At 43.7% G+C, this 12,808-nt stretch overlaps 1 protein-coding gene across 2 annotated transcripts in view; it reads right to left on the bottom strand.

Moving 5' to 3' along the window:
* Positions 1-5,879: 5,879 nt before the first annotated feature.
* The window catches only part of LOC110489695 (nuclear factor of activated T-cells, cytoplasmic 1), a 66,734-nt gene continuing 59,805 nt past the window's right edge, over positions 5,880-12,808 (bottom strand). For both annotated transcript variants that reach the window (XM_036948320.1, XM_036948326.1), the window contains exon 10: positions 5,880-7,576. In XM_036948320.1, the coding sequence (XP_036804215.1) occupies positions 7,521-7,576 (56 nt within the window). In that variant the 3' untranslated portion in view covers positions 5,880-7,520. The remainder of the gene's footprint in view (positions 7,577-12,808) is intronic.

The following is a 12,808-nucleotide window of genomic DNA, read 5'->3' as shown; positions in this document are numbered from 1 at the left end:
TAATGATGAAGGGTAATTGTTTCTATATTTTTAGGAGGCCTTCTTTTTTTTTTTTACATGAGTCATTTTCTATTTGCCCTTCCTTCTGCTTTTTGAATGCTTCCTGAGATTGCTCAAAATACTGTAGGAGTTGTGCATGCCTCTTGAGTATTGCCCCATGCCACTAGAGTCATGTCTCGATCATTTCCTGAGTCTCACCCACTCACAGTAACTTAGAGTGAGAGCAGTTGATGGGTGCAGGTGTGTGCTCCTTTTCTCTACAGACCCCCTACAGATAGAGAGCACTGAGGAACAAAGTCATAGCCTGATTCAGGCCCCAGTGGATTCGTCATCTCCTGTCGTCTCATGTCATACATATGCTCTTATGTCTATTTGTGGCTTTAATGGTTGAAGTGTGCAGGGGCCCATCAATAACAGAGGTTAGAGAACTTTTAGGTGCTGAGTAATATATGCAGGGATTTCTTTGACTTATCCTCTATTTTGTCGAGAGAGCCCTGGCCAATTAGGATGCTTCTTCTGTGAACGCTATTGCTTCTGTGAATGTGCAAACTGAAATGCAGGTGGACTGCCCTGACCTACGTGAAGGTGGGTGCTTTGGAGTAGCAATGGCCATCTCGCTCTCGCTCTCTCTCTCCTCTCTCTCTCCTATTGTCTCTCGAACCAATTATCTCGCTCAGTCTCTCCCTCTTGACTCATATCTCACACTGTCCGTTTCCCTCTCTTGGCTCCCTTTGATTATGCGTACAGCATACGTTGTGATCCTAATTTGAATTGAAAACATGAGGGGAAATCCTAGCTCCCGCTGCTCTTTAACGGGCCGATGTGGGATTGGAGAATGCTGAGAATGATTGAATTTTGTGTTAAGGCCAGGAACGATCAGGTCTCGCCTGGCGTTATGCAATCGACCATTCTCCCCTCACAACGCGACGTCTGGTAAAAGCCAGAGAGGGAGGGATGGAAAGCCCGACGTCTGGACCAGACCTAAAAGGGATTTCTCTAAATGATTCAAGGCAATACTAAAGGAATGCTGAGCGATCAGAGGAGCCAAATGAGATTTGATTCACCACTTCAAATGCAGAGACTCTTGAGGCGACTGCTTTTAATATTGCTTAAAAAAAAAAAATTACACTGTGATGCTTGACACACTATATTTCCTGACGGACGGAAACATATGGTTCCTATAGGAATCCTGCTAGGCACTATTATTTATATGATTATGTCATGTCTGTTTTTGTTCTACTCTTTCCACCTGCTTGGCTGCATTTGAAAGTCTTATTGAGCAAAGGCCGGCTTACTCCAGGCCTTAAAATTACCACTTTGTCCAAACTCATCAAAACACTTTTATTGCAACTTCATACTATCATTTTGGGCCCTTTGGGGAAGGCTAGAGACTTTTGTTTTCCGTTTAGCCCATTACAGAGTTGTCTTGACCTTGTCTACTCCTTTTGTTTGACCATGCACAAAGTAATCAAAAGTTAAAAGCAACACAAGGTAGGCACCTAGCAAAAAAAGCAAATATTTTCTGATAAAACATTCATATGGGCTATATTATATATCAGGCAGGAAATCATTGGAGATGACAGGGTTGCCTTGCGGTTAAGTCCAGTATGGGTTTACAAAGTAGATGGCTACTTCTAATATCATCCTTCTCCCACCCCTTGTCAACCAATTGTAGCTGACTGACCTACATCAGGAGTGTACTACCAGAGTGTACTATATCTATTTTCTGCAATACTTCATCAAATAAATTACATTTGTGAGATGAATGAAATGAATGAGTTAGGTACTCTATGAGTGGCAAGCTTTACTGCTCTACACTTCGTGAACCATGAGGCCACACACACACACACACACACACACACACACACACACACACACACACACACACACACACACACACACACACACACACACACACACACACACACACACACACACACACACACACACACACACACACACACACACACACACACACACACATCACAGAGAGTGCAGGGGCTTCTGTTAACATAATACTCGGCTGTTATGAGTTTTCTGTGCTACAATGCACACAGTAGGGACTATGAAACAGAATGTCCGAGCTGCGGTCAGAGAAGGAAATACCTCTGTGTTTACTGGCTCTCTAAAACGTGGAGGCACTTCCTTGTGAGTCCTCTGCGAGTCATCTGCTGAAGGCCTCGAAGCAGGGCATTCAAAACCGATTTGAGATGGATCACAAAAGTTCTCATGTGAGGGGAATTTCTGGATCCCAAATGGTATCAGGTGAGGAAAACCCTGTTGGACCACAGAATGTGAGGAAAAGTAAACAGTTATTAATGATAAAGGTTAGTTGTGATGTAAGACACTATTTTCTTAAGTTACTTCATTGTTTTGCTCTATGTGATATATTTTCATGAAGGTAAGACTGGGGGGGGGGCTCTATTCAATCCGTATCGCCGAAGTTCAGCGTTTCACCGGGATTGACATTTAAAGGCAATGTTCCCGCGTTAGCCGAGACTGCATTCACTGTAAACACTGCATACGTTGTCTCAATCAGAAATGACTTTCACATTTCTATTGCTTCAGCGATACAGATTGAATAGAGCCCTAGACGTTCACTAAGCATTTTATTTCCACGTCTAACACACATCTTTAGCTAGTCTGGCTATGCTGATTCTCTACACGCTGAATAAGGCTGCGGCCCGAAATGTGTCCGTGCAGAGCAATTTGGATTCAGTGAAGATTCTTTTCTGGTGTCCTGTCCATCTCATTTACTGCATTCGGACAGTGAACCAGACTTAAACCTCCTGTTGAGAAGTCCTATAGTCTCCTCTCTGTCAGGAAGCCAATCCACCAGGGGTGTGCCAGCAGGTCACCCCGAGGTCACGCCGGGCATCCATTAGAGTGCTCATTTAGTGGATTGCTCCTTTAAGAGGAGGGATCGGCCTGTTAAAGCAAAGAATCATTACCCCCTCGTCCCGCCCCCACCCTGCTAACAATCAATACAGAGGGATCATTAAAATGAATAGCTGGACACTCCCCTTTTCTCCGGATCCTCATTGTGAAATCAGTGTCAGGGGATATGAAGATTGAGCCGAGAGAAGGCGTCTAAAAGCCTCCAGTGATTGTCATGAAGTCATCTTAAGCCGAGAGCCCATGGCTGAGAGAGAGAGAGAGTACTAAGCACCCACCTGAACTCTGACTAGCCCTGCTTTTAGCCCATTAAGAGCAGCCCACGTGTCTGCTGCTACTGTAACATCAACACAACTACATAGCGTATACAGAACTGTATGGTAGACAAGCTTGAGTGCAAATAGTAGGGTCGATGACTGTACAGTATGTGTGTGTTTTCGCATGAATTTAGAGCACTAAAAAGGAATCAGAAGGGGATGTCGGAATTAAATGCATTGGATCGATTGACACACTGAAACCTTATGATGATATCAATAAATTGACTATTTTTGAATGATTTTTCCAATCAAGTATCCTCAAGCACAACAGTATGTCCTCGTCAGAATTGTTTGAATCCTTGCATGACATTTCACGCATCGCAAAAGAGAGATATAGTGAATCAAGTTGAATGATTGCAGATGAAGAAAAGATACGCACACAGTTTTTCCAGTCCATCTGGCTCTGTCTTTTTGAGTGTCTCTTAAAGTCACTTTTAAAAGGGGATTCGTCTTTGTGACCGCAGTGATGTGACCATGTCAGTGGGTCATCTGTTGAGCTTGTCACATATCCAGAGGGCCCATGTGGAGAGAGAGTGCACCTGTGGAACCCCCAGACACACTGATGCACGTACGCACACGCGCGCACACACGCACGCACGCAAACACACACACACACACACACACACACACACACACACACACACACACACACACACACACACACACACACACACACACATACACACACACACACACACACACACACACACACACACACACACACACACACACACACACACACACATACCCAAAATAGAAAAACATCTAAAACATCTCTATTGCTTAGAATGACAGAATATCAAAGTCCAACTGTATGCATGGTCAAGCAATCATCTCTTAAAGCATCTCTTAAAGTCGCCCCCATGGCTCTCTCAACATGCCCTTCATAACAGAGGTAAGTTATATCCTGGATTTACGATCTGCAGATGGCTGAACTGGAGGAGAGGAGAAGAGAGGGCAAGAGCCGAACCACTGTGCCTAGCTATGCATTCACTTTATAAAAGCAGAAATCAAGGGCTCAGTGGGAATACAACGAGAGAGGAAGCGGAGCCATAAAGAACCTGTAAATCTACCCTCTGAAACGTCTTAGCGGTGCCCCGTGCCAGGTGAAGGGTGCACGAGCGCCCCCCAGGGACCAAATAGCACGAGCTGGAATCATTACCATTCACTGGGATCACTGGGATCTTTTGTCACTTACAAAGGAAGCGCATAGAATCAAGCCACGTAGGTACACCTGTTAAATCTGCCGATGTATCTCACGCTGCCTTAGGCCACTTCATCAAATAAATGCCCCTATAGCATGAACATGAATAGGACCATTACTATTTGTTTGTCAGTTCGATTGTTCTTCTAAATCAACTATATGGGTCCTCTAATAAAATGATAGCGGTTTCAATGATTTCTCAACTGTGTCAAAGGGTAGCTGTCTCCGGCAGAGGAAGACCTAGGTGAGAGCGGGCGCCAGGAAAAAGAGGCGTGACTGCGTCTGTAAATAGAGGGGCTATTTTGGGACTGCCGTGGGTGTACAGGGGAGCACCGCCCAGGCCTGCCCGCCTGACTTCTGTCACTATGACGATGGGCCATTCGGAACTTTGCTGCGAGATGGAAAAAGTCTGGAGGACTGGCAGGTGGTACACAGGAGCGTGGTACAGGTCCCTTGGCGAGAAACACTATGCCACTCCCATAACCACCCACTCCACACATGCAAAACCGTACTGTAGGCTACACACGTCCTTGCAAAGACATACACCTGAAGGAAGTGCATGTTTAATCGAGTATAGCAGCTAGTCATGCTCGTCAGGTCAATCTGAATTAAGGTAAAGGCTTGAATCTTGGATCAATGGCTTGAATTGCATAAGAAGAAGAATTATGACCAAACAATGCCTGCTATTTGCAGTTCATTTATGTAAATACCTTGTTGCATCTCCACCCCCCCCCCAAAAAATAACTGCCTATCTAAATATTCGAAAATATATTCCATATATTTGAATTGTATTTCAACATTTTGTTAATAGATAGGCCATATCTGTAGACGACTGTATTGTTTCTTGCAAGAGACCTTAGAGGAAATGAATGCATCATCAGAGTTTGCATAAAGCAATGGCAAGATAATTGAATTTGGCCCATACACATCAAGGTCCTGCTGTGTCCATTTCAAGCTTTATTAGGCATACGGGGACAGGTAGGAACCATCCAAGGTTTACAATGGTCAAATACTATAACACAAGAAAAACCAAAAGCTGTTGAGTTATAGAGAAAGTCTTAAACTAAAGCATAGCCATATGGAGCATGGATGGATAAGGCAGAGAACGAGTTCCGTGTGCTTCGAAGAGATGCATTTCGTAAGTAATTGATTCTGCATCGCTGTACGGAAAATACTGTTTCAGTGTTGAGGGTAAATTAGATATGTAAAAATGTTATGTCATTCCAGACAGTCGGAGGGATAAAACACCATATAGGATTCCTGGTACTGATTTGTGCCAAAAGGAAGTTTTTTTTTATAGCACACGCATAGATTCATGGACAATGCCATCTGGTAAAGACTGCAATAGGAAACAGCTAGAGTATCACTGCATGTGTGTGTGTGTGCGCGTGTGCGTGCGTGTGTAAAACGCTCAAGGTAAAAATCAAATTAAAATCCGAATAACAGCAATGCACATGTCAGTATTGTCATCGTTATGTCATTTATTGATTCATTTTTTTTATTTTTTATAGAACACATTGAGTGTACATAAAACACCATTTCAATTTCCATAAATATTTCATATTAGGGAGGAAATATGTTTCACCTTTGTGCCTGGATAGAAAATGAGTAAGAGTTACAATCATGTTGTAGCAGAGAGACAATAGCGAATAAGGCACAATACGTCAATCTGTTACATAGAGCCATGCTATCATATGGTCCACATGTATTCGTGAAGCCACTTAATGGTATTGTAAAGCTAAATCATATATCTCATTAGTGTTCTCTGCATGCTGAAGAAAGACATTGCACTAGACGACGTAGAAAACGATGGCGGATCTGTCATCCTTTATAAGAAGAGACCCCGTGGCTCAGTAAGGGCTGTCTGTCCTATCATACTAAGCATGTGAATCTAGATCCTATAACATTTGGTCGTGACGGAAGAGAAAGCCGTGCTGCTACTATGGTAAAGTAGATTACATACTGACTGAAGCCTACTGAGCCACTGTCTCTAACAGTAAAGAAAGAAGAAGCTCGAACAATAAGTAGGTAAGAAATCCTTTGATATGAGGAAACCAATTATTGCCAAGCTGAAGGCTGAAGGCCCAACCCTTCTCCAGCTGTATTATACAGGCAAGGGGAATAAAGATGAAGTCTTAGATTGTCCTTATCATCCTATGGTATGTACATGCCAACCCAGTTGTTCTCCTTCGATATGTGTAGGAGGCTCTCTCCTGATGGTCTAAGCAGTTCTGAATATTTTTTATTTATTTTTTAAAGGGAAGAGGGAGAGGTAGGCCAGAGCGGAAGGATAGAAGAGGCACTAGGTGTCAAGACAGACGCTAGCAACGAGGTGGTACACATCGGATCTTCAGAAAAAGGAAGACGCTGAAAAAAACAAAACAACGAGGAGCTAAACGGCGAAACTGCATAATAGATTTAAGGCATACACAAAGTACATTTCAAATACATGTTTATACAAAGAATATCATACACAACATTCGGTATAAATGGACAAGGACATAATAAAAAATAAAAAACTGATACACAAAACTAACCTATACACGTCCCATTCTTATTTCCCAGCTATTTTTAGTTTCCCTGTAAACAAATGATTGACGTGATCGAAGTGACACTGCATTCTAGTCAGTGAGTGATGTTGTAAGGCACCGCCTGGGTTGCTGTGGTTTGCCAGGACGCTCTGACCAACATATGACACACCCATTGGCTTGTCCGTATATTAGAGTCCAACACACATAATGAAGAGGCAATCAGTAAAGAAACACGTAATTCAGTCTTACTGAGCTGTTTGGTCCATGGAAGAGCAAGAGTTGTCATTTAAGGCAAGTGTAGTAATTGTCACAGTCCCTCCCATTATATCAAAGGCCGTCTCACATTATATTATAACATTCGTTCATATGGAGCTTTGCAGTTTCCTGTCAATGACCACCAGTCGACCAATCGTTCTGCAGCGTCACGAGGGGCAAGCGAATCAGGCATCTGGGAAATGTAGCAATGAGGAAGTGGTAATGTGAAAGCTCTCTGTTAAGGGGTTCCTCATGTGGATATAGGAGCTTTGGTTTGTGGTTCCTTTGCCTCTGTGCCTTTTTGTATCTGCAGAGAGTTTATGTACTGAGATGCACTGAGATGCTGGACAGGTCGTTTCGGATGATCTCATTGACTGTGGAGACAAAAGGAGAGATATTGTTACTCGAAAACCCATCCAAAATATACCTCTCATTATAACATCATCATTGTCACATTATTCATCTTCGTCATCTTCACCATCATCACCACCATTTTCTGCAGCTGTACGTGTACCACATGATATTTCGGTGGTTAAAAGTTTGTCACTGTGATTTCTGCGGATTCATGTAAGAGTAATATCTCCACTTTCTCAATAGCAAAGTGAAAAATATATACCTCATTCTTAATCTCTTTTGAAACCCAGCAATAAAATTGCTTTTCTTTAAGAATTTTCAGTGAATCACCACTGTGGGATTTAGACACAATTACACACTCACACACACCCTTATTCTCTTTCTTGTCTTTCCTGTTCTAGATCCTGTGCCCTCATGTTTCCCACAGTCAGGCAGACAGAGAGCAGTCCCCTCTCTTTATCTGCTGTGTGCTTTGGCACATTGGAGGGGGAAGTGACTGACCCGGGCCCTAGGACTGGGAGCAAACTAGAGGCTCCTCAAGGCACTCTAATGTAAAGCAGAGGAACAGAGAGAGAGAAAGAGAGATAGATACAAAGACAGAGACAGAGATAGAGAAAGAGAGAAGGGCCACTCAGTCTGGAACTCAGTGAGGTCACCATCCACATCACTGGAGGCGGGAACGGAAGTCAGCACCCTCCTCATATCCACTCTGCACCCACAGACCAGGGCAGACTGGGCAGACTAGGCCTACTTTATCAGCTCCTGGCCCACTGGACAAACAGGCATACAGTGGAGACAACCTACCCACACAGATATCGCAACCCCCCCAAACACACAGACACAGACATCACCACCCTACACACAGGAAGAGAGGAGGGGGGGGGACCAAAAGAGGGCACCCTTTCATTTATTGTGGCAGTAGAAGTGTTGACATGATTAAATACTGTATTCTCCTGGTGTTTCTATGAATATGAATGTCTATGGATATGAGTTATGATAAATAAGTTCAGTGTTTGAAATATGATTGACTGAAACAGCTTGGTAGAGGTAAAAAGAATGAAATAATTCTGAATATGAATGCACGGATGCACGTGCGCACGTGCACACACACACACACACACACACACACACACACACACACACACACACACACACACACACACACACACACACACAGTTGGGGCTCACCTCCCTTTCAACTCCCACTGGAAAAAGTCAACCTGAGCCAACACCGCTAGCTGTTTTTACCAGTGATTCCGCTCCGGGCTAAACAGGCTTTTACACGTTGGGGTTATTTTTAGTTACGCCTCCTCGGGACAACAAAAAAAAGGCACACAAGCGTGTTACAATTAAATAATCAAACTTTAATGCCAGTCTCCAATTCCATGGTTGTGAGAGAAACAAGAAAATAGCTTGGGGCAGAGAAGAATTGTGAGGGAGGGAAAATCCAACATCTCAGCAGCATATGCCACAAATGTACCTTTTCTCTGAGAGAAAAGCAGTAGCTTCCTCGCTTCTTGTCAGTCAGGATAAAAACACTGACATCTCAACACCCACGTATTAACCACAGTGTTGTTTTTCTACACTTTATCAACTAATATTTTCCACTTTCGAGGTGCAGGGGAAAAAAATAAAAATTGTACAGGTAGTTCAACTGAACGGCCCTTGACAGCCTCCTGTCTGAGCCCTGTTGACGTTCAGAAAGCCACCGAAACAGGATGTGGCCAACTGTTACACCACACAACTATCACAAAGAGTTATTTTTGAACTTGCTAATGCCATCAGCTATCTGTATCTCAAGGGGAAAATAATCATTCTTAGGTAGGCCTCAAAATAATTGACTGACCAGGGACAAATTAGTTTGTATTCGTGTTTGGTGTTTTACTGTGCTTAGAGCTCCCCATAAGATGTCATGTGAAACTTTATTGCAGTATTCAAGGTCCACCCTATTATGAAGTCTGTCTCTAATTATATACCCGTGTTGCTAGGTAGGGGCTGTCCTAAGTTGTAGGCTACTATCAAGGTTAAGGCGTCAAGCCCTGGATCTTTTTCATGGAAATCGCTTTGGAAATGGTGATGGAAATGGTTTCAAATCAAATAGAAATCTACAGAAATCTACGTTTCTCATTGGACAAGTAAAGGTAGTCCTTCCCTATTTCAGGCAGTTTTCTTCCATGTGGTACCTTACCGAATGGACATGACCCAGTTGTATTACTGTACCCTAGGCCACCCTGTCTAGTCCTTGAGGAGAAACACAGTCTTCTGAGGCGAGGAAAGAAGGGAAACGGGGTCAGAGGTCAGCCTAGGTCCTCTCATTGCGTTCTTCTTCCATGACTCAACACTAACCCGGATGACAGTGCTTTACTCACTTCACCCCCCCCCCCCCCCCGCCACCCCCCCCCCATCCACCTCACTCTCTCTCAAATGAAGGAGGCAAGCATGAGGACACAGTAAAATGGTGAGAAGTCCTATTTGAGTGGCGAAAATGTGTGTTCGAAATGGAATTTTGCTATAAATCAAGGCAGTTCAAGGTGTCACACGGCCTTGTGAGTTGGTGCAAGACTGCAATGTCTCCTCGCAGACTGAGTAAGACCCTATCAAATATGCCCAACTGACAAAATAGAAAAAGCATGACACTTCATGCAGATGATAATGTGAATCTTTGGAAGACAGGCAGTCAGTATCAAATGTAGTTACATTATATATAAGTCAAATTAATTTAGGTTCTGAAAATATTATTAACCACTACAGATGTCAATGTGCGACTCTCCTTGGATCAAACTTTGATCGATGATAACACTACTACTGTCATTCCAACCTGCTTGACAAGCTTCTCAACAGCATCGGAATCTTTAAAAAAAAATTCCGGTTCCGGTTTCTCATGTATGGAAAGCTATAAGTGTGAGAAGTCCTTTGTTGAATAAACAAAAACAGTGGAAAATTCAACTGAACATATTCCACTCATGCAAAACAGCACAATCCTCGGCAAAAACCCCCGATTAAAAGCGGCATCCTTTATTACCTTAAGTACCTCTAATCGCGTCCAAACCACAGCCAGAGCTGTCAGCCTGTTTAACAGCACATTTTGGAAGTCGTGAAAGTGACAGAGGGCTGAATCTCAATTGTGATACTTTGATTTCTCACCTCCTCTCTCCTCGCCTCTTTCTTTCTCCTACAATCAGTATGGTTACATGCACACAATAACCTGATTATTGTGGCTAGTCAGATTAATATAATTGTTTGTTTAAAACATTGACACATTTTGCAAGAATAACGATTTCCCTAATAATCCTGTTTACATGGACACATCTGAATTTAGGCTACAGTGTAGCAGTGTGTACAGTGTACAGTGTAGACAATTGGCAAATCAAAATAAATCTTTATACCACAGAGAAGCCTTTTTGATTTTTTTGATTAAGTTTCCCGACATATAAAGTTTTGTGAAAACTTAAACTTCTAAGTTCCATACTTTCAGTTTATCCAAACTCACTCCACTCGCGCAAAAGAGAGAGGCTGGCGCTACTGCTGCTGGCACGTGCAGATCAAATACACAGTCTCAAATACACAGTCACAAATACACAGTCTGGAACCCCGATTAAGCTGCTTCCATGTCCTAACAATTCAAAAGATTACGCAGAAAACCAGGTGTTTTAATCGGCGTGTGCTTACTTTGATTTGGAGGAAGGTAAGCACGAAGATAAGCAAAGTCTTTGCAGGACTATTGCCATGATCAGCCTACTGCCATAATCCGCTTTATATTCAAATGATTTACTGTGCATGTAGACGTACTCAATGTTTGGAGAAAGGAGAGAAGGTAGTATGGAAATACAGTGTGTCAATGAAGCAGCCATCGCTCCTACCCACCTCTATAATTATCCTGCTGCAGTACTTTCTATGTGTTTGTGCGGTGGGGAGTACACGTCGAACCATGTTTCTACGGGCGGACAGGCAATAGATGGATGTATCTATGGGATTGGCTTGGGTTGGGCTCTCTAATCTCTCTGCTACAGTACATCAGGGAAAGAAGCAGCTTTCCCTCCGGGGTGTGGCCCTACTGAACAAGTGTATAGAGAGAGCTCTCCAAGGTACTCTCTCTGTCGGCATAAACAGTCATTAAAAAGACTTCCCTCATCTCAAGGAGGAGCTACCAGGCACCTCTGAAAGGGCCCAAAGTGCACAGCAGAGGGACTGCAATGCCATGTAATTAAATTTCAAGCTTTGACTAAACCATGTTTGTCAGTTGTACATGGAATTAGAACACAGCACCAAGTGAACCTTCTGTTAGGTTAAGCTACCGTAATGTGCCTGAAATGGACGCCAAGGCAGTAAGCACCCAAAAGGTTAAAGAGCTTGTCATTGTTCAATTCTGATAAAGACTGATCCGAGACCAACAGTGAAGTCCATCAGAGCAGCAAGTGGAGCAATTTGGCCCTATTTTGATTGAGTTATCCAGGCAGAAGCATTATGACTTCATTTGGGCGAGGAGAACGCGCCACCCGAGCTCCTCCAGCCAAACCTGACCCGCGCGGCGGATTGAGTTAGCCGAGGTTAGCAGATAGCGTTGGCGTCGGGGTTCGATAACATCCAGGCTATCCTCTGAGAACAGAGGATAGCCATGCGGTTAGAGGAGACGGAGAGGAGAGCCTCCCAGGCCGCAAAAACACTTGGTGGTCCCTGCAAGCGTAACCCGATTCCCCCTTTACCCAATCAACGACTGGCAATGACCTGGCAGCAGCGCTGACTTCGCTTCACCTTCTTCCTGCTCAACTTTCTAAACATACCCTTTGAACTCTGAGTTGTAAGCGTTGTAAGAGAGGCATCCTCTGCTTGGGAGTTTCAATTCTCTCCGGCCTCCGGCTGCCCATGAAGGAAGGCATAGCTAACATCCTGAAACACTTTCACAGGGTGGATAAACTACATTAACTCCAGTGGTGTTAGGGTTAGAGACCTCGGTGCTGTACATAGGCGTACTCTTCCTCTGCTTACACTTCCCCGGGCCCTCGAGTGCCCCATCATGCCTTGTCAGAAAGACAAGCACAGCTTCCACTTATTGTGTCCTGGCTCCACATGAAGAAGCTGATCTGAATCATAATGGTCATTCATATCAACATGGACACACACCGGCACGCAGGCCCACAAGCGCACCAACACATACAGACAGCATCCATGAATGCACGCACGCACACAGACACCTACAGGCACACACAAAGGAGCACGCAGGCAGACACACATGCAAACCATGGCATGAAAAT

This window comes from Oncorhynchus mykiss, chromosome 2 (genome assembly GCF_013265735.2).
Source record: "Oncorhynchus mykiss isolate Arlee chromosome 2, USDA_OmykA_1.1, whole genome shotgun sequence".
In the NCBI taxonomy this organism is placed as follows: domain Eukaryota; kingdom Metazoa; phylum Chordata; class Actinopteri; order Salmoniformes; family Salmonidae; genus Oncorhynchus; species Oncorhynchus mykiss.
The sequence above is the reverse complement of the archived record's forward strand: the minus strand, read 5'-3'. Positions and strand labels throughout refer to the sequence as shown.